This window comes from Vigna unguiculata, chromosome 10, assembly GCF_037176805.1.
Source record: "Vigna unguiculata cultivar grain cowpea cultivar isolate G323 ecotype 2 chromosome 10, ASM3717680v1, whole genome shotgun sequence".
NCBI lineage: Eukaryota > Viridiplantae > Streptophyta > Magnoliopsida > Fabales > Fabaceae > Vigna > Vigna unguiculata.
Genome location: NC_140801.1, coordinates 44,508,756 through 44,533,719, shown reverse-complemented (window position 1 = coordinate 44,533,719; position 24,964 = coordinate 44,508,756). Strand labels below are relative to the sequence as shown.

At 35.7% G+C, this 24,964-nt stretch overlaps 2 protein-coding genes, 2 long non-coding RNA genes and 1 pseudogene across 4 annotated transcripts; 3 read left to right on the top strand and 2 right to left on the bottom strand.

Annotated features, from left to right (window-relative positions):
• Nucleotides 1-331: 331 nt before the first annotated feature.
• Nucleotides 332-2,624, bottom strand: LOC114166241 (4-hydroxy-tetrahydrodipicolinate synthase, chloroplastic-like). Its single transcript, XM_028050946.2, has 3 exons — nt 2,364-2,624; nt 1,898-1,990; nt 332-1,415 (listed from the first exon to the last, which is right to left on the bottom strand). The coding sequence occupies exons 1-3, from the start codon at nt 2,450-2,452 to the stop codon at nt 488-490; spliced, it is 1,110 nt and encodes a 369-aa protein (XP_027906747.1). The 5' UTR covers nt 2,453-2,624; the 3' UTR covers nt 332-487.
• Nucleotides 2,625-3,000: 376 nt separating this feature from the next.
• Nucleotides 3,001-4,516, top strand: LOC114166046 (uncharacterized). The gene is made up of 3 exons (XR_003599839.2): nt 3,001-3,139; nt 3,240-3,304; nt 4,354-4,516. It is a non-coding gene; the product is annotated as an uncharacterized LOC114166046 (long non-coding RNA).
• Nucleotides 4,517-4,782: 266 nt separating this feature from the next.
• On the top strand, nt 4,783-6,786 carry LOC146883302 (uncharacterized; annotated as a pseudogene).
• A 2,653-nt stretch (nt 6,787-9,439) lies between these two features.
• On the top strand, nt 9,440-10,974 carry LOC114165973 (uncharacterized). Its single transcript, XR_003599825.2, has 3 exons — nt 9,440-9,573; nt 9,674-9,738; nt 10,786-10,974. It is a non-coding gene; the product is annotated as an uncharacterized LOC114165973 (long non-coding RNA).
• Nucleotides 10,975-20,870: 9,896 nt separating this feature from the next.
• On the bottom strand, nt 20,871-22,406 carry LOC114166148 (AT-hook motif nuclear-localized protein 18-like). The gene has a single exon (XM_028050818.2). The coding sequence runs from the start codon at nt 21,920-21,922 to the stop codon at nt 20,990-20,992; it is 933 nt and encodes a 310-aa protein (XP_027906619.2). The 5' UTR covers nt 21,923-22,406; the 3' UTR covers nt 20,871-20,989.
• Nucleotides 22,407-24,964: the final 2,558 nt, after the last annotated feature.

The window sequence follows — 24,964 nt, the reverse complement described above, 5'->3', positions numbered from 1 at the left end:
CAACATAAACAAAGCTACATGTTAACTTCTATTGTTTTACCACTAATTGATAATATAAATAGACACTTATATACCTATAGTTTCTTTTAGTTTTTCACTTTTTCATTATATAAAATGACATTAAATTTATAATTTGATTTTTTGTTTCCATTTTTTATTAATAATGATAGTTGCAAAAAGATTAAGTTAAACAAATTTGTTTTGTTTTATTCTTAATTTTCATCATCTTACTTTTAGTAATAAAAGTATAGAATAATTAAATTGTACTCTCGTTTGTTCTGAATTAGATGTTGGTCTCTCAGAATCAAGTAACAATCTCATAGTCAAGAAATTGATAATTTTCTAAAATTTGAACTTTTACTCTGAATTTTAAGTTTGAACTGACTCTATGTTACATGATATGGTTTTTGAACATGACCAAGCCATCAATAGAATAAGAAGGCCAAAGGTGTTAACTTATACCAAGAGTAGAACATGGTAATCTACTTCAATATCTACCAACTATGATAAAGTCATCATCATCAAGAACTTGAGCATCTTTTTCTCCAACAAAATGTTCTCGACCCATTTGCTTCACCAAATTGATAAACTCTATCCTTTTATCCACAGGCAAGGGAACATGGGGTAGCCTGAAAACTGGTTTGATGACCCCAAGTTGAGCAAGAGCAGTGTTCAAAGCAATAGGGACAGGCTCTTGAGAAAGCCAATCAAACAGAGGAATCAGCTTTGAATTCAGTGTAACATCCTTGTTTTCAAACATGAGTTTTCTCATCAAACCAGGAACCAGGTTGCTAGCAACAGATTGAACTCCAACAGCTCCAAAATCCCATCTAGCATCATGGCTCATTTTATCAATTCCTGTCCATACAACAATCCCTTCATCTGTATACTGTTTGATCCTCTCAGTTCCCACACACTCCTTCACACCAACCAAATTAGGACTTTGGGCCAAGGTTTGAACTACACTGGGAGGAATATCTTGATTAGTTCTTGTAGGTATGTTATATACAATGATGGGGCCTATGGAAAGTACACTGTTATAGTGAGCAACCAAACCATCCAAAGAGGTTTTGCCATAGTAAGGGTTTATATGAAGTGCAGCATTCATTCCAACAGCAAAACCTCTCTCAGTGGCCTTAATTGCCTCTGATGTGCAGTTGCTTCCAGCATTACCAACAACCTTAACTTTGTCACCGAAACAGTTAACTGTGTGTGCAATAAGCATTATTTGTTCACTCCAGGTCATTAGTTGGCCTTCACCAGTTGAGCCTGCAACAAGAATACCTTCAATGCCTTTTGCAATCTGCATATCCACCAAGTTATCATAAGAATCAAGATCAAATTGGCCGTTAGGTAGATAAGGAGTTTTAACTGCTGTTATCAATCGCAGACTCCTAATGCCCTCCATTGATGTCCTGCACATACAAATTTATTTCCATGAACAAGTGCAGCTTGAGATGTTTGTGAACATAATTGCAAAATCTGGTTAGCAAGTGTAGCTTTGTCAACAAAATCCGAAAGCTACAAGGGCATAAGCATCTATATTCTTTTAGCACATTCCTTAAAACTTAAAATATACATGCCAGTTGCAGATTTGTATCATATATTTTGTTATAAAACTGCGTTGGAGATCAAAGATACAGACAGAACTTGATAGAACGCGCAAGCCTTGTATATGTATCCAAACTAAATCTCAAATCATTGAGTTAGAAAAGCAATACCCGTGGCTTCCAGAATTTGTACCCAGAGAAGAGATTTCAAATGTTCCAACATAGTACACATAATACAGAAAATAAGTTCTTGTTGGAATAATAACAAACAGATTGTATGCAATTTAACAGGAGAAAGAAAACTCATGGAAGAGAATATAACATGAATTCATTATTCAAAAATCCACCTATTTTTAACCACTGAACTGCTAATTGGGAAGTGAAAATCATTTCCCGCAGATGCTTGTGGAGGCTTCCAGTATGTATTCTTAGCATCTTTTCTGCACAAACACAAAATAGAGATTAAACTCACGAAAATATGGAAATGACTAAGATAAAATGATTATTCTCCAAAATAGAATGAACAAAATATGATCTAAAGATAACTCCCACCAATCTCATGTCTCTTCTACATGTTAATTTCATTAAAAACTATAAATTATATTATGAATAATACACCGATGAAACATTAGACAACCTTATCTACTATTACATCATTTTAGTAACTTCATATATGTCCATACATACATCAAAGTTAAAATTAGGAATATTCAGAAACAAGTAAAGATCAGTGTAGAAAAAAACAACCATGAGAAGGAAAGTAATGTATATAAATTTAAAAAATAATAATAAAATAAAAGAGTTTACGTTTACCTCTTGCTGCAAGTTCTGGCAAGGGAGCGGAAAAACACTGAAGTGGGTTCTGTGATCGACATGCTGCAACTACAATGGTTCTTCAACATGGTGACTTGACCCGAACTGAAACTGATACTATGATCCGACCCGATTGAAGCTCTGAACAACGGTTTGTGACAAAGGAATCGACGGGGATTGCAAGCGTTGACAGAGGAATCGGTGTTATATGTTATTAAATTGTAACATTATCGCACTGTTTGTGAAATTTTTCAGAAAGTATCATAATCCTTAAATAGATTTGGTAATAAAATACTATATTTTAACTTAAAATGGAAGTCTTATGGAGTTAAAGGTAAGATCATTGTCGTTAAGAATCTCATGTTTTTTCTATCACGAAGAGATATATTCCAACTGTTTGAAATAACTTCAATTAAAATAAATAAAATTTATTTATTGATGTCTTATTCTAGTTAATAAAATTATATCGCAAATTTTCCTCTCTTTTTATTTTTTTTTTCAGTTTTTTCCTCTATCATCGTGAGGAATTTAACAATTTAATTTGTCAATTATTTTCTCAAAATCTTTTTTATTGTATTGTGTGAAGACCCAAAATTTTCAGCTTCTATTACCTTCTCATTCTCTGCCACCACACCACAGAAAACACTCTTCTCCTCTCTTCTCTGCCATCTCTCTACCAAAAGAGAAAATCCTAAACCACTATTCTCTATTGCAGAATCCAACCCAGGTCAAATTCAGAATTTCTCCCCTTAGCTTCAACTCATCCTCCTTTCCATGTAAGTCACTCCCAACCATTTCAATTCTCTTTAATTCGACAATTGATGGAATTCCTTTCTACTGTGGAAAACCTATCTCATTTTAAACCTGTAATTCCAGTTCTCTAAGTGTTGCAGCTGAAGTTGTGAGTGGGAGGACCCTAGTTATTAGAAAGATATATCGAGGTAAGGGAAGCTAACTCCTCTTCTCGAATTTGTATAGAAAATCCATGGATGAGCTTAAATTATGTAATTAGGTGATGAATTCGTGTTGGTATGGGGTGTATTGGTGAAAATTGCTTGTTGAGTGTTTGAATCTAGTTTGTTGCATGTGGGAATAGGTGTGTAATCTGGTATTTTCGCCTAGGCGAGTTACTCTCGCCTGAGCGAGAGCATCAGGGGATGCACTTCTGTTCCTGTGCGAAGTCTCGCCTAGGCGAGCTGGGGTCGCCTGAGCGAGATAGCGAATCTCGCCTGAGCGAGCCAGCCTAGCCTGAGCGAGAATTCGTTCAGATTGTTATTTTTGCCCCTGTTAGTGTCTCGCCTAGGCGAGACTGACTCGCCTGAGCGAGATGACTCCTCGCCTAGGCTAGACTTTTTAGCCTGAGCGAGAAGTACTGCAGCTGAAGTACTTCAAATCTGTTCTCCTTAATAAAAATGCATGCTTTAAAACATTCCTGTACAATATAGACTATGTATGATTGGATTGTTACCATTGATGAATTGAATGATGTAATTGGATAAACGTAAGTATGAAGGGATAAAGTTGAATGGGATTTCAAGGGAAATCCAAGTGTAAAATTGTAGTGTGTGTAAGGATGTAAGGAATCTATAATGGTTGGTATCCTGAAACTCCAATAATCATTCAAGCTCAAATAGAGTGGAATGGATTATGTCGTGAGGAGTAGCAGGAGGTCCTCGTCGTCAGACTGGATCAAGTCTAGACGTGGAGGGGACTTACCCTGGGAACGGTCGGGTGAATACTCCATGTGTCCAGACTCTGCAGAGTCTGGGAACCGTTGCAGGTGCAAGCCACCAAGAGCTCCGACGTCACTTACACGATCCGGATGTCGAGTCTATATATATATATTAATATTGAACTGCTGCTATAAATGATACCTTTAATTACAAGTGTGTTGATATTGTTTCCTTCAGTTAGCTTACCCTTTTATTTCGCGTTGTTGCTTTTGCATATCACCTCTTTTGCAATGATCACCTATGTTTGGTGGGAGCAGAGCGGAAACTAGATGGAGATGCCCCCTCTTGAGTGGAAGTTGGAGCCTGATAAGGATTTCCTCTATGGTTTAAACCTTCACTGTATTTTGAGGTTTTGGATGTAGTTTATCATCCTTTCTATATACTCTTACCTTATGTATACATGCTTATAGATGCAGAAGTATGGAAGACTGTATTAGATAGTTAAACTGTGTGTATGACTGTAAATCCCACTATCTGCTATGTTCTATCATGATATAATGTTTTGTTTGATAGTATGAAAAAGCTATTAAATGGGATGTTACATTTTTTGTATCAGAGCAGTAGTTCCTTTAGGATCTGTAGGTGTGAGCTTGCCTAGTCTCTGTTGTGTGTTTCTTATAGTGTTTTGGTACAGTTGTGGCGTTTGTTAGATAAACTGATGACTCTTTCTTTGTGTGGCTAGAGCTATGGCACCTAGACCTCCTCCTCCTCCTATTCCTAACCCGGATAGCTCTCACTTGGTGGGGACTATTGAGGCGATGTTGGCAGCCATGCAACAGCAAAATGCTAACATGGTGAACCAACACAACTTGGCCTTGCAGCAGATGGAGTCTGCTAGGGTCGCAGCAGAGGCCACCCAACAGAGGCACTTGGAAGCCTTACATCAGCTAGGGGAGAATCGATCTGCGGCTGGATCTTCCCAAGCTCCACCACCACGAGTGCAAGAGTGGAGTTTGGAGGACTTTCTCAAGCATCATCCATTCCGCTTTGACGGCAAGACCACTCCAGATGAGGCGGATCAGTGGATGCGAGATATGGAGAGGATTTTTGAGGCCAAAAGATGTCCAGCCGAGAATAGACTGGCGTATTCTGAGTACTTGTTGGCTGGAGAGGCTGTTCATTGGTGGTCCAGTATGAAAATGATGTTAGAAGACAGTAGGGAGACCATCACTTGGGAGCTATTCAAGAAGAAGTTCTATGCTGAGTACTTCCCAGACAGTGTGAGGTATGCCAAAGAAGTGGAGTTTTTACAATTGATGCAAGGGGAGATGTCTGTATCCGAGTATGCAGAAAAGTTCAAACACTTGGGCAGATTCCATACTTTGAGGATGGCAGAAGACTGGCAGTGTAGGAAGTTTGAGAATGGGTTGAGGGGTGATCTCCAACTCATGGTGGCTCCACTCTCTATAAAGGAGTTTCCTGCTTTGGTAGAAAAAGCAAGAGTAATGGAGAAGCTGAAAGTGGAAGTTGAGGCCCAGCAGCGGTCACAACAGAAGGTGGGAGGACCATCTGGGTCCACTGGCCGACAGGATGATAGGAGGAAACCATATTCCAGACCTCCGCCTCAGGGCTCCAGGAGATTTTCACCGCAGACACATCAATCTCAGTCTCCTCAGTATCAGTCCTCTCAGCACCTTTCTCCCAGACCTCGGTGTTTTCAGTGCGGAGGGCCCCACATGAGAAGCGCTTGTCCTCAGCTTGGTGGTAGGCGGGCGTGTTATAAATGTGGCCAGGAAGGTCACATTATCAGAGATTGTCCCACTGGCAGGAGCATGGTGCCAAGACCTTCGGCGCAGTCACAGCCACAACAGATATGAGGAAGTTCTAGACCTCAGGCAGCTGGCCGAGTGTATGCCATGACGAGCACAGAGGCGAACAGAGCAGGTAACCTTATCTTTGGGTCTTGCATGATTAGTGGTAGGAGCCTATGTGTACTATACGATTCAGGAGCGACACACTCTTTTGTGTCAGAGTCTATAGTGTTGGAGTTAGGTCTTCCGGCGAAGGAGCTCCAGTATGACCTGGTGGTGTCCACGCCTGCTTCTGGGTTGATCAGAACCTCGACCGTGTGTGCTAGGTGCCGGGTTGAGGTTGAGGGACGTCAATACCGGGTAAACCTGATTTGTTTACCTTTGGAGGGCTTAGATGTAATCTTGGGAATGGACTGGCTATCTGCTAATCACATTCTCATAGACTGCAAAGAGAAGAGGGTGATGTTTCCCAGCTCAGAGGATGATGTTGTGTTGATGTCCTCACAGCAGGTGGATCAAGCCATCCAAGAGGGATCTCAGTGTTTCTTGATTCTAACTCAACTATCTGTTGAGAAGGAGGGCGGACACCTTGAGACGTCAGTGGTGAGGGAATTCTCTGATGTTTTCCCTGATGAGGTACCTGGCTTGCCCCCATCTAGAGAAATCGAGTTCTCTATTGACCTAGTACCTGGGGCAGGGCCAGTATCGATAGCACCTTACAGGATGGCTCCTGCTGAACTGACAGAGTTGAAAAAGCAGATTGAGGAACTGCTAGAGAAACAATTCATCAGGCCCAGTGTGTCACCGTGGGGAGCACCGGTGTTGCTAGTTAAGAAAAAGGATGGCAGCTCCAGGCTTTGTGTGGATTACCGACAACTCAACAAGCTAACTATCAAGAACAAATATCCTCTGCCAAGGATAGATGACTTAATGGATTAGTTACACGGCGTTGCAGTGTTTTCAAAAATCGACTTGAGATCAGGATACCATCAGATTAGAGTTAAGTCTGGTGATGTGCAGAAGACTGCTTTCAGGTCTAGATATGGGCACTACGAATATGTAGTGATGCCCTTCGGTGTGACCAATGCCCCTGCCTTGTTCATGGATTTTATGAACCGCATCTTCAGGCCTTTCCTAGACAAGTTCGTAGTGGTTTTCATCGACGATATCTTGATATACTCTCGAACTCATGAAGAGCATGAGGAGCATTTGAGGACAGTTCTGAGCATCTTGAGAGAGAAGCAGCTTTATGCAAAGCTGTCTAAGTGCGAGTTTTGGATGACCACGGTCCAATTCTTGGGACATGTGATCTCGGCTCAAGGCATATCAGTGGACCCATCCAAAGTCGAGGCTGTTTTAAAATGGGAGCGTCCTAGATCAACGACGGAGATTAGAAGCTTTGTGGGACTGGCAGGATACTACCGGAGGTTTATTGAAGGGTTTTCTAAGATTGTGGCGCCTTTAACTCAGCTGACCCGTAAGGATCAGCCTTTTGCTTGGACTGATCGGTGTGAAAATAGTTTCCAAGAGTTGAAGCAGAAACTGACAAGTGCTCCCGTTTTGGTGATTCCAGATACTAGTAGACCCTTTGAAGTATACTGTGATGCCTCCCATCAGGGGTTAGGGTGTGTTCTGATGCAAGAAAGGAGAGTGGTTGCCTACGCCTCAAGGCAGCTTAAGAGTCATGAGAAGAATTACCCCACACATGATCTTGAGTTAGCGGCTGTAGTGTTTGCACTGAAAATCTAGAGACATTATATGTATGGTGCTCAGTTCCAAGTTTTCAGTGACCACAAGAGCCTGAAGTACCTGTTCGACTAGAAAGAATTGAATATGAGACAAAGACGATGGATGGAGTTTTTAAAAGACTTCGATTTTGAACTGCTGTACCACCCGGGGAAAGCGAATGTGGTGGCAGACGCTCTAAGCAGAAAAACAGTTCATGCCTCTTATATGATGGCCAGAGAGTTGGAATTGGTGGAATAGTTCAGAGACATGCAGTTACAGGTGACTTTGGGAGAGGGCGTCATTAGATGCAACCGCCTAGTCGTATCTAATGATTTTCTCGTCCTGATAAAAGAGAGACAGTTATCTGATCCCAAATTACGGGAGACAGCGGGATGTCTTGGCACAGAGAAAGCCAAGGACTTTGAGATGGGGAGTGATGGAATATTGAGATTCAGGGGCAGGGTCTGCATACCTGAAGATTTGGAGGTGAAAAGCATGATTCTTGAAGAGGGGCACAAGAGTCGTTTTAGCATGCATCCAGGCATGACTAAAATGTATCACGATCTGAGAGAATCGTTATGGTGGACGGGCATGAAGTCGGACATTGCTCGATATGTGTCATCCTGTTTGATCTGTCAAAAGGCTAAGACAGAACACCAGAGGCCTGGAGAGATGCTGCAACAGTTGGAGATTCCAGAGTGGAAGTGGGATAACATTGCTATGGATTTTGTTACCCATTTACCACGGACGGTGAGGAACCACGATGCTATCTGGGTTATAGTAGACCGCCTAACCAAGAGCGCCCATTTTCTCGCAGTGAACCTAAGAATGCCCATGATGAAGTTGGCACAGATGTATATCAATGAGATTGTGAGACTGCATGGAGTGCCTTTGAGCATAGTCTCTGATAGGGATCCACGTTTCACCTCCCGTTTCTGGCAAACCTTGCAGAATGCCATGGGTAGTAGACTAACTATGAGCTCAGCTTACCACCCCCAGACGGATGGCCAATCCGAGAGGACAATACAGTCTTTGGAGGACCTCTTAAGGACGTGTGTGCTAGATCACCTTGGCACGTGGGATGAAATCCTGTCTCTGGTGGAGTTTACCTATAATAACAGTTTTCATGCAAGCATTGGCATGGCGCCATATGAAGCTCTATATGGCAGGAGATGCAGGACCCCCTTGTGCTGGTACCAAGACGGAGAGTCGGTTGTGGTGGGGCCAGAATTGCTGAGGCAAACTACAGAAAAGGTCAAGCAGATACAAGTAAGGATGAAGGCCTCACAGAGCAGACAGAAATCCTATGCTGATCAGAGGAGAAGACCTTTAGAGTTTGCAGTGGGGGATCACGTTTTCTTGAGGATTACCCCAACCACTGGTATAGGGAGGGTTATTCGCTCAAGGAAGCTATCTCCTAAGTTCATCGGTCCATATCAGATCCTGAGAAAGATTGGGCCAGTAGCTTACGAGATCGCTCTACCTCCTCAGTTGTCCAACCTTCATTCTGTATTTCATGTCTCTCAACTCAGAAAATATGTGTACGATCCATCCCATGTGCTTGAGTCAGAGGATCTACAAGTTAGAAGAGACCTCTCAGTAGAAGTTCAGCCGGTAAGCCTTGGTGATAGCCAGATTAGACAGCGCAAGGGGAAGTCGATCACTCTAGTTCAGGTCAACTGGGACAAGAGAATGGGAGATTCCACGTGGGAACTTGAGGAGGAAGTGAAGAAATCATATCCACACCTGTTCTCTGGTGAGTCTTAATTTTCGGGACGAAAATTTTTGTTGTTGGGGAGATTGTGAAGACCCAAAATTTTCAGCTTCTATTACCTTCTCATTCTCTGCCACCACACCACAGAAAACACTCTTCTCCTCTCTTCTCTGCCATCTCTCTACCAAAAGAGAAAATCCTAAACCACTATTCTCTATTGCAGAATCCAACCCAGGTCAAATTCAGAATTTCTCCCCTTAGCTTCAACTCATCCTCCTTTCCATGTAAGTCACTCCCAACCATTTCAATTCTCTTTAATTCGACAATTGATGGAATTCCTTTCTGTTGTGGAAAACCTATCTCATTTTAAACCTGTAATTCCAGTTCTCTAAGTGTTGCAGCTGAAGTTGTGAGTGGGAGGACCCTAGTTATTAGAAAGATATATCGAGGTAAGGGAAGCTAACTCCTCTTCTCGAATTTGTATAGAAAATCCATGGATGAGCTTAAATTATGTAATTAGGTGATGAATTCGTGTTGGTATGGGGTGTATTGGTGAAAATTGCTTGTTGAGTGTTTGAATCTGGTTTGTTGCATGTGGGAACAGGTGTGTAATCTGGTATTTTCGCCTAGGCGAGTTACTCTCGCCTGAGCGAGAGCATCAGGGGATGCACTTCTGTTCCTGTGCGAAGTCTCGCCTAGGCGAGCTGGGGTCGCCTGAGCGAGATAGCGAATCTCACCTGAGCGAGCCAGCCTAGCCTGAGCGAGAATTCGTTCAGATTGTTATTTTTGCCCCTGTTAGTGTCTCACCTAGGCGAGACTGACTCGCCTGAGCGAGATGACTCCTCGCCTAGGCTAGACTTTCTAGCCTGAGCGAGAAGTACTGCAGCTGAAGTACTTCAAATCTGTTCTCCTTAATAAAAATGCATGCTTTAAAACATTCCTGTACAATATAGACTATGTATGATTGGATTGTTACCATTGATGAATTGAATGATGTAATTGGATAAACGTAAGTATGAAGGGATAAAGTTGAATGGGATTTCAAGGGAAATCCAAGTGTAAAATTGTAGTGTGTGTAAGGATGTAAGGAATCTATAATGGTTGGTATCCTGAAACTCCAATAATCATTCAAGCTCAAATAGAGTGGAATGAATTATGTCGTGAGGAGTAGCAGGAGGTCCTCGTCGTCAGACTGGATCAAGTCTAGACGTGGAGGGGACTTACCCTGGGAACGGTCGGGTGAATACTCCATGTGTCCAGACTCTGCAGAGTCTGGGAACCGTTGCAGGTGCAAGCCACCAAGAGCTCCGACGTCACTTACACGATCCGGATGTCGAGTCTATATATATATTAATATTGAATTGCTGCTATAAATGATACCTTTAATTACAAGTGTGTTGATATTGTTTCCTTCAGTTAGCTTACCCTTTTATTTCGCGTTGTTGCTTTTGTATATCACCTCTTTTGCAATGATCACCTATGTTTGGTGGGAGCAGAGCGGAAACTAGATGGAGATGCCCCCTCTTGAGTGGAAGTTGGAGCCTGATAAGGATTTCCTCTATGGTTTAAACCTTCACTGTATTTTGAGGTTTTGGATGTAGTTTATCATCCTTTCTATATACTCTTACCTTATGTATACGTGCTTATAGATGCAGAAGTATGGAAGACTGTATTAGATAGTTAAACTGTGTGTATGACTGTAAATCCCACTATCTGCTATGTTCTATCATGATATAATGTTTTGTTTGATAGTATGAAAAAGCTATTAAATGGGATGTTACATATTGTAAAATTATATAATCTATGTCTTCAAAATTCAAATATTTATCGAGTTGGTTTTAATTTATTTTATCCTTCAAAATAATAAAATTCTCTTTTTTAAGGAATTTTCACATTTTTAAAAGGGTAATTGTCCTAATTTAAAAATCAAGTCTTAATAGATGAAAATATTAAATCACAAAAGAGAATACTTATTGAAATACACGTAATTTCATTAAAAAGATATATTGTGGTGTTAATATCTTACAATAATAAATTTATGAGACTTATTTAACTTTTTTATTTTTATTGCATGTGAGAATTAGATGACGGCAAGATCACGTATTAACATGATAAAATGCTATGTGAATGTTATGAACAGGTTCTTTGAATATTAAACGATCATAAATGCCTCTAATTGGCACAGAGAATGAGTAAAAGCATGAAAATTTAAAATCAGAACTATGCTGCTGAGGAAAAATCAGTACATTATGAAATGACCCTAAAGCCTATCCCCTCTTAAACAATGTAATACTAAGATGCAATGCAGAAAATAAAACAAAAAGAGAATTGACTAAAACATGCCAAGGTAAAGCATCTGTGGCAAGTAAATGAGCAAAAACTTTTGCCACATTACGCATTTTATTTGTTTTAAGTTGGTGAATGATGGAGTACTGCCACTGAAACCACTTTTCAAAATTTTCTTGGTATACTTTGTTTCATCATGCAGAAACGTTGTCCCTGAAGACCATAGTGTCCGAGATAGGTTCTCTCTTGGCCGCAACATTCCAAAAGCATAATGCACAATTCCATATCTTGACCTCGCTCTAGCTTAATTTTCATAAGCCTAAGAAAACAAATAAACTCATTTTTGTGAGTATTTTCTGAACTCGTGGTCTGTTTTTATGGAAGAATTCCCGCATTAATTGAGTATGAGTATGAAAAATATCCGACTTGTTTTTCATTTGAATATGGAGATGGGGATGGAGACATACATATCCGCTTGTTCCTGTCCCCATACCCACAATGATACCCATTCCCGCCATATCTCCGTCCCAGTTTAAATTATTAAAATATTGATCGTCTATCATGTAATTTTATATATATATATATATATATATATATATTTTTTTTTTTTTTCTATTTTTCATTTCTTCTTCTTATTTTTATTTTAGTATTTAGTTTGTCATAAAATTCATTTTTTATTTTCAATATATTTCTCGTGTTATCCAAACTTTTATGTAATTATATTCAAATGATTTATATTAATTAAATATTTTTTATGTCTCACATTTGAATATTTTCTCTTTTTAATATTTTTATTTATTGTATATTTTATTTTCACATAAGAATCCTTAACCCTATCAATTTAAGTGTTTCATAATATAAACATTTCATTTATTAGGCAATATGAAAAATTTATCTTCTTTATTCAATTATTATTTTTTATTTCATTTGAAAAATTCTTTTATTTCGCTAAAACTATTTTCGTTATATGTCAATCATCAACTAAGTTGATATTTGAAAAGTTTTCTTAGATCTCTAAGTTATTTTTCATCTCATCATACCCTTAATTATACATTTGTTTTCCTTTGTTCAATTTCATTCAAATGGTCTCTCAAATTGTTTCTAAGATATATATTTGATAATTTTTTAATATTTTTGTTTTTTTATTTTTATAATGTAGAATATTATTTTCATGTTTTTTATATAATTATTTTTATTTTTAACTCATTATCATATATGTAATTTTATCACTATAATTTTATAAATAAAATTGATTTAATATAATATAATAATTAAAGTCAATCGTCATTATTCTTTTTTATATTATGTTAAATCTTTTTTACCTGTCAATTTCGTTTTAAAATAGTGTTTAAGTTGTTTAGATCATTTTGACACTCAAATGTCAGCTTGAAATACCATATAACAAATGCAACAAAATTTAACGTTATTAAATTAAAAAGACTATATCCATTCATTTTGTAAGGTTTGAAGACCAAAATGTATCAAAGTTCGAGACAGAAACTAATTTAATTTAATTTTAAGTTAAAATTTAGAAACTAAAAACATTTTTAGCCCTTTAATTATAATTAACCAATTCTGCATATACAATTGGGCAGGGTTTTGCAAATAAAACACTAGCCTATGTAGTAAGCAAAGTTGTGGTCACATTTTTAAAGGCTGCTATGAGAATAGGTCTAATCTAGTATGATTGAACTTAGTCCATCAGAAAATGCAGAATGAAATACTATATACCAGATGAATTGCAGATAAACACAGAGGCTTTTCTTCACTTTCAAGTTTCAAATGCATGCATTAATGGCACCCTTTAGCAACCACCACACACCTATTAAGACAATGCCAAATGGATCAACTTACTGTTCATACTCTGAAAAATCTGAGAACTATATTCCTTCAACTTCAATTTTCCCCACACTTTTTCTCTTCTGTTTTCTCTTTATCTCTGATGGGATCATATCATAGTTTTAACTTTCTGCCTTGTTTTAAAATCTTCATCTTCACTACTTCTCTCTTTTATGTCTCTGCACTTCTTCTTCAACTCCTGTCTTGATTCCACAAAAAAACTTCACTAACCACTTTTCTGGTTGGTGCCACCATCAAAGTTTAGCTTTAATTCCACTAAATATCACACTCTTTATACAAACACCTCACCATCAAATACAACAAAGGATAAGCTTGACATTGTCCACTTTCCTTCAATTTTGAATTACAGTTTTGGTAAGTTTCTAAAAATTTTATCTGAAATCTTTTTGAACATTGATCAATTTTATTGTCAAAAAATAATTAATCGGTATCTAAAAATAGTTCAAAATTATTGTAAAAACATAATTGAATCATGATAATTATAGTGATTAAATTAGATATCAATTTATAAATTAAAAATTATTAGTATCTAAAATAGTTTCAATTGTGAATTGATCTTTAAATTAGTCAACACCAAGATTTTGACTATTAAAGGAATTGGTCTCTAATTGAGAAATTGGTCTCTAAATTAGTCTCTAAACATATTTTTTGTCATTAAAATTAGTCATTATTTAAAAGTTTTCATGTAATATACAAAGTCCTTTAAAACTTGCAATTGTGTTTTAATTTGAATATTATCATTTGAGAAACTAAATGGTCTAACTCTATTTAAATTTTTTACTATTTTATAAATATTTTTATATAGATTTTCTTTTAAAAAGGCAAGAAATAGTCGTAAGAAAAATCTCTCCATTCAAGTTTAGTAATGTAAGTTTTAGAAGTAACACATTCAAGTTTATATGTTGGCACATAACAAGGGCTTATAGTGTGTTAGAGGATAGTCAACAAATACTTAGTTTATGTCCTGTATATCATAATAAAAATCTGAATTTTGAGGAATGAAAGTCAATAAAAGGATTTTCAAAATATAAAATATAAAATATAAAATTTGTTTATTTGATATTGATTTAGTTTGCATTCAACTTAAATCAAATAAAGGTTTGGACTTGAATTACAAATAAAGTTTCAAAACTAAGTTTCCTTATTCTAATTGTATTTATGCCTAGTTTTATATATGCATATATTAATGCAAAAAAACACATCCGAAATCATCTAATATGCTTCAGTTTCAAGAAAAACAAAGTCTTTCAAAATGCGATGACACTTTTGAAATTATTTGCATAACTATATGCTTTGATTCTAAAATAACCGAAGTCTATACTAGTATAGGTTTAGGTTCTATGAAAAACCAAATCATATTCTTCTACCTAGGGTTAAATTTTTAGAAAAGTTATTTCTCTGCCACAACATTATGTCGTTGCTACGAACTTCATTTTCAGGTTTTCTCTTTTCTCTTTGTTTCTCTTCTTGCTTTATGTCTTGGTTTCTCTCTCTTGTTTGCTTTCTTCATTCGCAGGTTTCTTCATTCGTAAGTCCTTCATTCGTAGGTTCTCATCATCATGTTTATCATTTGTTTTTTTATCATTTGTTCAGGTTCAAACCTTGTTGGACTCAATTCTCATTCAAGACTATGTTCCTAGATTTGCATTCCCCTCTTCTGAACCCTAAAAATGATATGATGATAAGTTTGATTTTTTTGTTTGTATAAATATCATGAAAACATGAAAATTTCTTGAATATCTATTATTTGTTTCTAGTTGTTTGTTTCTTGTTCATTTGAGAAATACTGAATGATTTTTTTTTTAAATACCACAATAGACTTCAATTATTTTTCAAAATTGAAGCATATAGTCAAATAGGCTTTGGTTGTTTTCAAAACCGAAGCCTATTCTTTTTTAATAATTTTTTATTGTTTTGAACTTCAGTTTTAGAGACAATTGAAGTCTAATGTCGAAGTTTATGCTTCAACTCAAAACCGAAACCAAAAAATCCCCTTTTAGTGATAAAATCAATGGGCTATTAGATTGGCATACAAATATAGGAAAAGATCAATTAATATGATCCCATAAAGGGGCATATTGTGGCATGTGAAAAGAGAGGAATGCCTTGCTTTAAATTTTTCAATAGAAAAAAGAGATCAATTAATATGATTCCCATCTATTTTATGTTTCATGCGATAGACCCACCTGTAGCCCATTGGCTTGTTGCCATGAAGAAGAGGAACTAATGACCAAGTGTGGTTTCTTTTCAAAGTGTTCAATTCAACATTCATAGCCGCTTTCTAGCAGTCAAGTAGAGCAACTTCTTTAAAGGAAGAAGGTACAATTTAGATAGAAATATTGTGACAAAAGGAAGTGTGGTCAAGGGAGCATCTATCATAGGAAATAAATAAATGCACAGGATAAGGAGTAGAGAAAGGAGATTGAGAAGTGGAAACATCACCACAATAGTATTGATCAAAGTATTGTGGCCTCTTTTTGACTCTAAGGGAAGTTCTGTGGTCAGATAATGTAACTTAAGAGTTACCATAAATAAGAGTAGAAAGAATTAGTATTAGTATCATCTACAAGAACTATGGCAATTGAAAGAGGTAAAGAGGAAAACTTATTTTCATAAAAAATCAAATTTCTAGACACAAAATAAAAGACTTTGGTTGAAGATCATACAAAATATAGCCTCTTCTTCAAGATTTATATCCAAGAAAAACACATTTTAAACTTCTAAAACCAAGTTTAGTGTGGTCTAGAGTGGTAGTACATATGTATGATAAACAACAAAAGACTTTGAGATTATAGAAATTAGGACAATAAACAAGTTCACATGGAGATTTATTTTTTAGAAAAGGAGTATATAATTTATTCATAATACGAACAAGTTTAAGAGAATGTGACCCAAATATGTTAGGTATTTTTGCTTGAAAGAGAAGAGCTCTACATATAAGAAGATGAAGATGCTTCCACTCAACAATTCCATTTTGTTGAGGGGTTGCAACATGATAAGTGCCCAATTTAAGTGAAAATTTATATGATTTTTGGCACTTATCTAGCTTTAATTGTTGATAACTTGATAATTCACCCCAATTTAGTTTGTTTTGCATAATACATGACTAGAAGAGAGAATTGTGGAAAATTCAGAAGAATTTAGAGAAGATATAGCAAAATGTGGCTAAATTGAATCGATGTGATTGACTGGTAGAAATTGTGTTGAGCCATAGAGAGTAAACCCTCATGAAGAGGAAACTTCAAGCACCATATAAATTGTTGAGTCATAGAGACTCCTTCCCAAAGAAGTTACCTCAATAGATGAGTCTCATAACTAGAGGTCAAGTCATAAAGCAAACCCATATCGTACGGAAACCTTTGTTGTAGAGCCAAAAGACGCACCTGAGCACTGCCCTGGACAATGTATAAAAACAAAGTTGCACCTCTATTTTGGAGAGCTTATTTTGTAGAGCCTTTTGTCAGACTTTTTAGGTAGAATTTAGGCTTATTCTCTGTATTCATTGTATTTCTTTAGAGAGCATAAGAGAACTATGATTACTCCAATTTATGTATTGTTCACACCCATCATGAGGAGATAAACTCTTGTGTTGATGTCTAATGTAACCCTTTGAACTGTCTTGTATTTGCACTATTTAATTTATTTAAGTATGTTTCTATTTACATGTTTGTGAATTAGTTTATGCTTGTTGTTGGATGGACTAGTCACTCATCTTATTTCATTGGTTTGGGATTGAGGGATAACTGGTTTCAAGTTGCAGTCCAACTAATTATCCTGCTATTTTTAGATGCTAGAAAGAAATCTAAGACTCAAGCTAATTATAGAGTCCTACACTCAAAGCAAGTGACTCATTCAAACAGTCACTAAGAAATCATACTAGAGTTTGATGATCTTAGACTCTAGATACTAGGAATGGATTTAGAGTTACATTTAAGAGCACTTTCAGGATATGAATAGTTACATCTAAACAAGTAAAAATTGGATTAGTACAAGAGAGGGATAAGTGGTGAAATCTTATCTCAACATGTATTTAGCATATTGAAATAAGTTATTTTACTTAAAATATGTTTTACTTCATTTTATACAAATCAAATATTGTTTGTTTTATTTAAATCAAACACGTTTTAAACATCGTTTATTCTTCCAAATCTATGTAGATATGACACTTGTTGTATTATACTACCTAGTATACTTGCTTGAAAAATTTATTGTTTTGGAGCAACAACACAACACATGAAGTTTCATGAAAAACTATTTCCATTATTTGATCTTAATTTCTTTAACTTGCAAAAGAAAACTGTTTTTTAGTCAAAATGGTGAAATTATGAAGCATAATTTTTTTTTTTTTAGAAATTCAAGCTATTTGAATTCAAATTGTATAAATAACATTATTTATCGTTATATTTCATAACAAAGAATTGAGGACTGTTTGAAGGTGATGAATAAGTGGACTTTGAGTAGCAAAACATTTCCCACTTACATAACTTATAATCAAACCCCTATAATCTACCTGGAGAGTGATCTAGTTATTTTTTAGCCATGTTAAACTTAGTTGGTGTTAAATAAAAATAAAAATTGATGGTTGAAATAAGTAATTTTGACCATATAATTGGATGAGGAAAAAAAATAATTTTTAATACACTAATGATTTTTGTGTTATGATGCAAAAGAAAAAAATTATAGATGTTTCATCCGAGTTTAACGAAAAATTGAAGCTAAAAATCTAAGTTGAATTCATATTTTTTTGCAAATGAAATTAAAACCGTGTAGGCTACATTACTGAATTAAGTTTTCTTTTAATCCTCCAATTTTACTTTCACTAAGAACAAATTGATCTCTCTCCTCTATCCAATATCACGAATACCTCTCACAAAATTTGTCCAAGAAGAACAACACTTCAGAAAAGTTGTGAAATTGGTATACATATAGATGATGTTTATGGAAATGGGAAATGTCAGCTTTGATATTATACCAAGGTTGATGACAAACAATGAGGTGAAAATAAAGAATTTGAATTCTTTATTAAATTTTTACTTTTAGTGTTATCTTTTTGTTGTGTTTTTAAAATATATCAATATATACTAATATATATACCGATTTTAATATTTTAAAATATATTAGAATTTCTTTTTAAATACTAAAATCAATATATATTGAAGATGTAACATATGACAACACTAAACCGACATAATTTCGACTAAAAAAAAGACATTGATTATAATGGTATGTTATTATCTCATAAATTGTACTATATTATTATAATGTAGTTCCAAGTTCCAAGTGATGCTCACCATGATGAAGCAGAAAGGTATAATCATCTAATCTAAAGCACAGTAGTCATGGTCCACCAATATGAACATTACAGATCTAAAAACATGTATAAAAGCTATTCATTATCAAATTAACAAAGATAAAGAACTAAAGCTACGTGTTGGTATTTATTCCAGGCTTTTGATGCTCTAAGCTACCTAAACGTGAAGTGATAATTAACTAGAGCTTCGTCCAAAAACTAAAAATTAAAAAAGAAAAAAAAATAATTAACATGGTGTATGAAACTACTACACCATAACAGTTTCTCATTCTGAATGAGAGGACTCTAATTAAAGTGCTGATAAATTCAAGATTCCCTGGTTCTTTTCTTTAGCGTAAATAAATATATATTGAATTCAGTGTATTAATTAATTGCAGATATATGTTTTTCTTATCACTGAGTCATGGGATTTGTATCTTGAATATTAATAAGAGCAGTGTTTTATATATCTTTCCAAAATATAATAATAGTAAACAAATAGTGTATACAAAATAAGTATATACTTATAACAACATAAAAAACCAATATTTCTCTAAAATGATATTATTATAAGAGAACTGAGATTCATCCATCGAAGAAGAAGAAGAATGATAACTAGTTCAAGCAAATACATATCTTATATATTATTATTATTATTGCATGTTTTTCAGAAGAACAAAAATGAACAGTGAATCCAAAATGGTTCCCTTAACACAAGAAATGCTGTATGTAGACTTTTTCAGGCAGTGTTTGTTCATTATTGAGAATGATCTTTGGGAAGTGATGATCTATGGAAAAACTGAGGTAGAGGTAAGAATAGAATCCAAGGAAAAGATGGATATTAATAAATTATTAATAAATTAACAAAGCACATATTGGCATTGGTGGAATAACAGTGTAAAGAAGCAGAGAGAGAGCTAGCTAGGGTTTCAAGGAGCATCTATTCTATAGTCAAGACAAAACTCTGAGTTTATTTATCTCTCTAGTTTCTCCCCTTACTATATATTAATATGAATATTAATATATATATATATATATATATATATATATATAATATAATATATAGTATATATTACTTACCTCAAAGTTTTGATTTTACTTGCACCCTTTTATTTGTCTAGTGCCATTGGCACTTTAGGGAGAGGCTTTAACTCTTGCTAGCTCTTGAGGTCTGTTTGTTCTGGTTGTTGCCTCGAAAAGGAACCTTTTTTTTTTTTTTGTTCCAGAGCAGCGCACGTGTGACCCAACACCCAATGCTCTCCTCTGCCACCATAATACTAGTAAACCCTAATCACACAGAGACAGACAAAACATAGTGAAGCCCATAACCCCCACCATTCCCCTTATTCCTAGAAATGCATGAATTTAACTGTCCAACATCTGTTACTGTCTAAGAGTTATCAACTTAATAATAAAATACTCTAAGCATTTAATTAGCTGCAGCAGCGATGCAATACAAGGGGTGGTCTTCTAGTATACTAGAATGCTTAAAAGACGGAGAAAAATATGTTGTTCATCAGACATGGTTGTAATGATGGTGCTAATTTTGAGGGTGTGTTTGGATGTAATGATGGTGTTAGTATCAGAGAAAGTGAGAGTGAGAGTGGTAATGATGGGTGGCTGAGTTAGTTTTCTAAGTACAAGAGGCTAATTATTGTGTCCAAGACTTCTTTTTTTTTTTTTTCTTTTTTCTTGATGTGGAATGATAATTTATGTTTTACTGTGGGGTTATTCGTATTTTTAGATCATGTTTTGGAATCTGAAACTAGGTTCGGAGTCCTAGAAGAACCACTCCAAACAGTTAAAAGAAAGAAAAATTTGAAAAGAAAACGGAAAACCGTTCTCTTTTTTTTCCTACTTCCTGCAGAGATCGACTGATAAATTATCAGACAAGATACTGGAATTGCAGCAAAAACATGAAGAGAGAGAGAAAAAATGCACATGATATAGCTGCTTCCTCTCGAAGCAACGACATATATATATACAGTAATTAACGAGAAATTAGATATGTAATAATAATGATGAAACCCCACCGAAAATTTCATGAATTTATACATTCTTTCTGCAACTCAACAACACCGATCAAAGGCTTTAATTAACAGTAATTAAACTAAGTTATAATTAAGCAAGAAGGAGAATGAACAGTGAAGATCATAAAGTGAGAGTCGAAATTGAAAAGAAGAAGAGAGACATGAACAAAAATAAAAGAAGAAAAAGAAGAAAACAAAGATAATCGAAAACCCCATGAAAGTGAAACATTGTTGTTAAAAAGGGGGGCGAGCAGTGCCACCCCAATAACCCTCAGCAGGTAATTGAACCGAATTCAGAAGATTCTGCGGAACTCCATGGAAGAGAGAAGAACTGTTAGGATCTCCGACAAGCTGTTGCGGCTGTTGCTGCTGCTGCGATTGCGATTGTTGCTGTGTCCCTGCAATTCCCGGCGACCCTAATCCTCCGGTGCCCGGAACCGCCACCGGAGGTTCCTCTTCCTCCAAGGGTAGTCTCTCATAAGCAGCATTACCAAATGAAGCAGCCATGATAACAACAGGACCCGAAGCCACCAGGGGTCCCACCACGCTTCCACCAACTACCTGTCCCTGTCCGCCAGCAAGGTAAATGGCCAGTCCTGACGCCGCAGGCGGAGCCGGCGGCGGCAGAAATGAACCGGAAAGAGATAGAATCTCGAACCTTCCGTGAAGGGTCACAACGGCACCGGGGGAAGCCGGCTGCCGGAGGGTGACGTTGGTGACGGTGCCGCTGCCGCTGAGCACACAAACACCACGCTGTCGCCGCCTGGCGAAGGCGGTGACGCTCTCCATGATGTCGCAGCCGTTGGCGATTTCCATAACATGGGATCGGAGAGCGTTGGCACTGTCCCTTGTGATGATAATGGGTGGTTTGGGCTTGTTTTTGGACCCCGCAGGCCTTCCTCTGGGCCTTCTCGCCATTTCACTTCCTCCTCCATCTCCCGACCCGGGTTCCTGGCCGTCTCCGGCGCCGTGCGGGGGTGTGGCGGAGCCGCCTCCAGCGCCGGCGTTCTCGTCGCGATCCCGCTTCTGGCCGCGGCCATTGGCGGCTTCATCCTCCGTGTTCTGGTGGTTGTGGTGGGGCTGAAATTGGTGGTGAGGGTGTAACTGAAGATCTCTAGTGAGAAAAGGGGGAGGGAGAGGTCGTCCTTGTGCTGCTACAGGATCCATTTATCACACAACCCTAGATTTTGAGGCCTTGAGCAATGAACAGCCACAAAGCAAAAAGGTTGAACCCAATTGAAAAGATTGGAAATTTAGATCTAGAAGAAGGTGGTGGTGTTCTCTCTTTTGTGGGGGCTTGTTTGGTTTTGTTTGGGTTGTTTCCTTTGGGGTGTTGGGAGCATGCTACTTAGTACTTACCTTGAACCACAAAAGGAAAGAGAAGAAATTTAAGGTTGTTTGCAAAACCCCACCAAAATTTGAGCTGAAAAAGGCACCATTTAGTGATTATGGTCTGTATGAGTAGAGAGGCTTGGTTAATTTGATGATTGGCATGTGAAGCTAAGCTACCTTTATGGGAGTAAGGGAGAGGTAGTTCAGGGTTTGGAGGGAATAAGGTAATAAAGAGTGTCCTAAGAAAGGGAAAAGAGAAGAAGGGGGAAGAGAAAAACACCTTGGAGTGGCTTTTGTGTTGGGTTAATATGGAAGAAGATGGTGGTGCTATTTTATTTTATTTTTACTTTTGGCTTTTTAGTTTTTGGGTGAGTTGAAATGAAACCCCATTTGGGTTAGGGTTAGGTCGAAGGAATCGGATCGATGATGGATGATGGATGATGGGTTAGATATTGGTAAGAAAGACAGCGTGCGCATGGGCGGTGTTTGTGGGTCCCACACTTCTCTCTGGGGGCCCCACTTTATTGAAGACTTCCATGCTTTGTTTCCTCTCTATGTCCCTTTCTCTTTCTTAACCCAAGTTTTTGTGTGTGTAGGTTTCTTCTCTATCCCAAAAAAGCCTGCAAATAAGAACACAGTGTGTCCTTAACTCATTGGCCAAAACCCTTACTCCATAATCCTTAATCTTTAAGCTCTTTTGCTGTGATCTCTCTGAACACCTTCACTTTCAGTCAGCACCTTCTCTCACTCTCACTTTGCCTTTCAAACTCATTATCACTTCCTCTGTTGCCTCTCAGAATCACTATTCTTCAAACTTCACCCACATCCCGTGCTTCTAAACTTTCTTCTTACATAATATGTATTAATTATATCAACATTTTCAACACCAGAACAACTATATACTACTCAACACAGTTATAACCAGACATTGATATTGTAGCTTAATTAATACCAGGGTACGTCTTTGATTGATCCTGAAAATCGTTTTTTTTTTGGATGGATTAGTATAATCTATGTGCATGGATTTTTATTATTGTTAGTTTTTCCATGAAACTAGTAAAATGGTATTAAAAAGTTGATAATCATTGATTCTGAATAAAAAACCAGGTACTAGGTGTTTCAAATGATTTCTAGAAGTACGATATCTTGATGTGTTGCTCTTGTGTAACTTTATGTTTCTTAATCATGAAATAATAAGAAGATTCTGTTCATGGTATAATGTAACAGTTAATAATAGCAACAAGTAGAAAAAAAAATGTCACAAAAATAATAAGATTTGTTGAATGTTTATTTTATATTTTTTTTCATATCTATATTTTAAAGGAGTCCTTTATGGTCAATATACATAAATAAAAGTTATAGAGTTTGAAAAATATTATAGTACTTACCAATAAAAGAATATACTTGAATTCAACTTATCTTTTTGACTGTTTCTAACTCACTGTTAAATGTTAAGAAAAAAAAAATGTGAAGTCAAAGAAAACCGTGTTCAACCATATCAGATAGCAAAAACTGATAAAAAAAAAACACATTTTGACCGTGTAATGGCATAACGCTTAATTTAAAATTGAAGTCATTCATTAAAAAGTTATGATTTTAATGTATTTTTCATAAATATTATTACTTTGACCTTACAACTATAAGGCGTTTCCTACAGGTTAAATGTGTATTCACATTGTAAATAGTTTTTACAGATCAAATTAATAATAAACAATGTTAGCATGTATGACCATTTTTATTAGATGATTGTCTCAGATAATTTATTTAATTATGGATGGTTAAAAATATTTAATATATTGGAACAACTCATAAATTATTGTAACTTATTTATATCAATGAAACACTTAACAATAAAAAAATTTAATCATTTGTTAATTGTCCTTCACCAAACAAGATATACAAAAAATGGCTATGAACAAAACCTCGATTAGGTTAAATTTTATTATTTAATTATGATAAATATTATTCCTCCATGTGAAAGAAAATACAATGCAAAACATTCCAAAAGGTTGGATCCTTGAAAGTAATGGATTATATTTATTCAAAACTTTCTCATTCTTTAACTTTTAATTTCTTTTTTAGTTTTAAGTTAGTTTTATCTCTTAAACAGTTTCAATTGATAGTCAATGAAGAAAATTACAGGTTAATGGTCTCACCAAATGGGTCCCGTATAAAAAACAAATTGGGTTAAATATTTGGAGACTGATGAAATACATGACAAAGGTGTAGTAAGAAATAAATTAATTAATTAAAAGAAATAAAACTGTATTATATATATATATATATATATATATTTGACTTTCTTTCCTTACATTTGAAAAAAAAACCAATAGTAGGTTATCTTCCTTCCCTATTAAATTAACAGGTTATTTAATTTAATTATTATTATTTTTATATTAAATATTCTATACAAAATTAATTAACATGTTAAACTCATAGTATTATATATATATATATATATATATATATATATATATATATGTTAAAATTCAGAGAGCACGTGTGATACATAAAAAAAAATATTTTATTAGTGTAAAAATAATTAGCCTAGAACAACTTACATGATGTAGTTAAAAAATTTCTAATACATTGCTTAAATAAATTAATTACTATAATTTTATAAAAAAAATTACATACATTCAAACACTTTATGCAAAAATTTAATATATTACTAAATGTACTTAAATAAATATTTAACTCACTTGTTTAAATCATAAAATTGATGACATATATTAATTATAAATACATATGCTTTAATAGTTTATTTAATTAAAAACATAATATTCCATAAGTAGTTCCATTAAAAAAAATTATACAACTTTGAACAAGGTTTATAATCAACTTACCTTAAAAATGAACTAAACAATCTTTTACTAT

Coding starts and splice junctions, on each gene's coding strand:
- LOC114166241 (XM_028050946.2), bottom strand. CDS start 2,452: ATGTTGAAGAACCATTGTAGTTGCAGCATGTCGATCACAGAACCCACT. Junction 1,991..2,363: donor GCCAGAACTTGCAGCAAGAG/GTAAACGTAAAC, acceptor GTGTTTGTGCAG/AAAAGATGCTAAGAATACAT. Junction 1,416..1,897: donor AGTTCAGTGGTTAAAAATAG/GTGGATTTTTGA, acceptor TTGTATGTGCAG/GACATCAATGGAGGGCATTA.
- LOC114166148 (XM_028050818.2), bottom strand. CDS start 21,922: ATGGATCCTGTAGCAGCACAAGGACGACCTCTCCCTCCCCCTTTTCTC.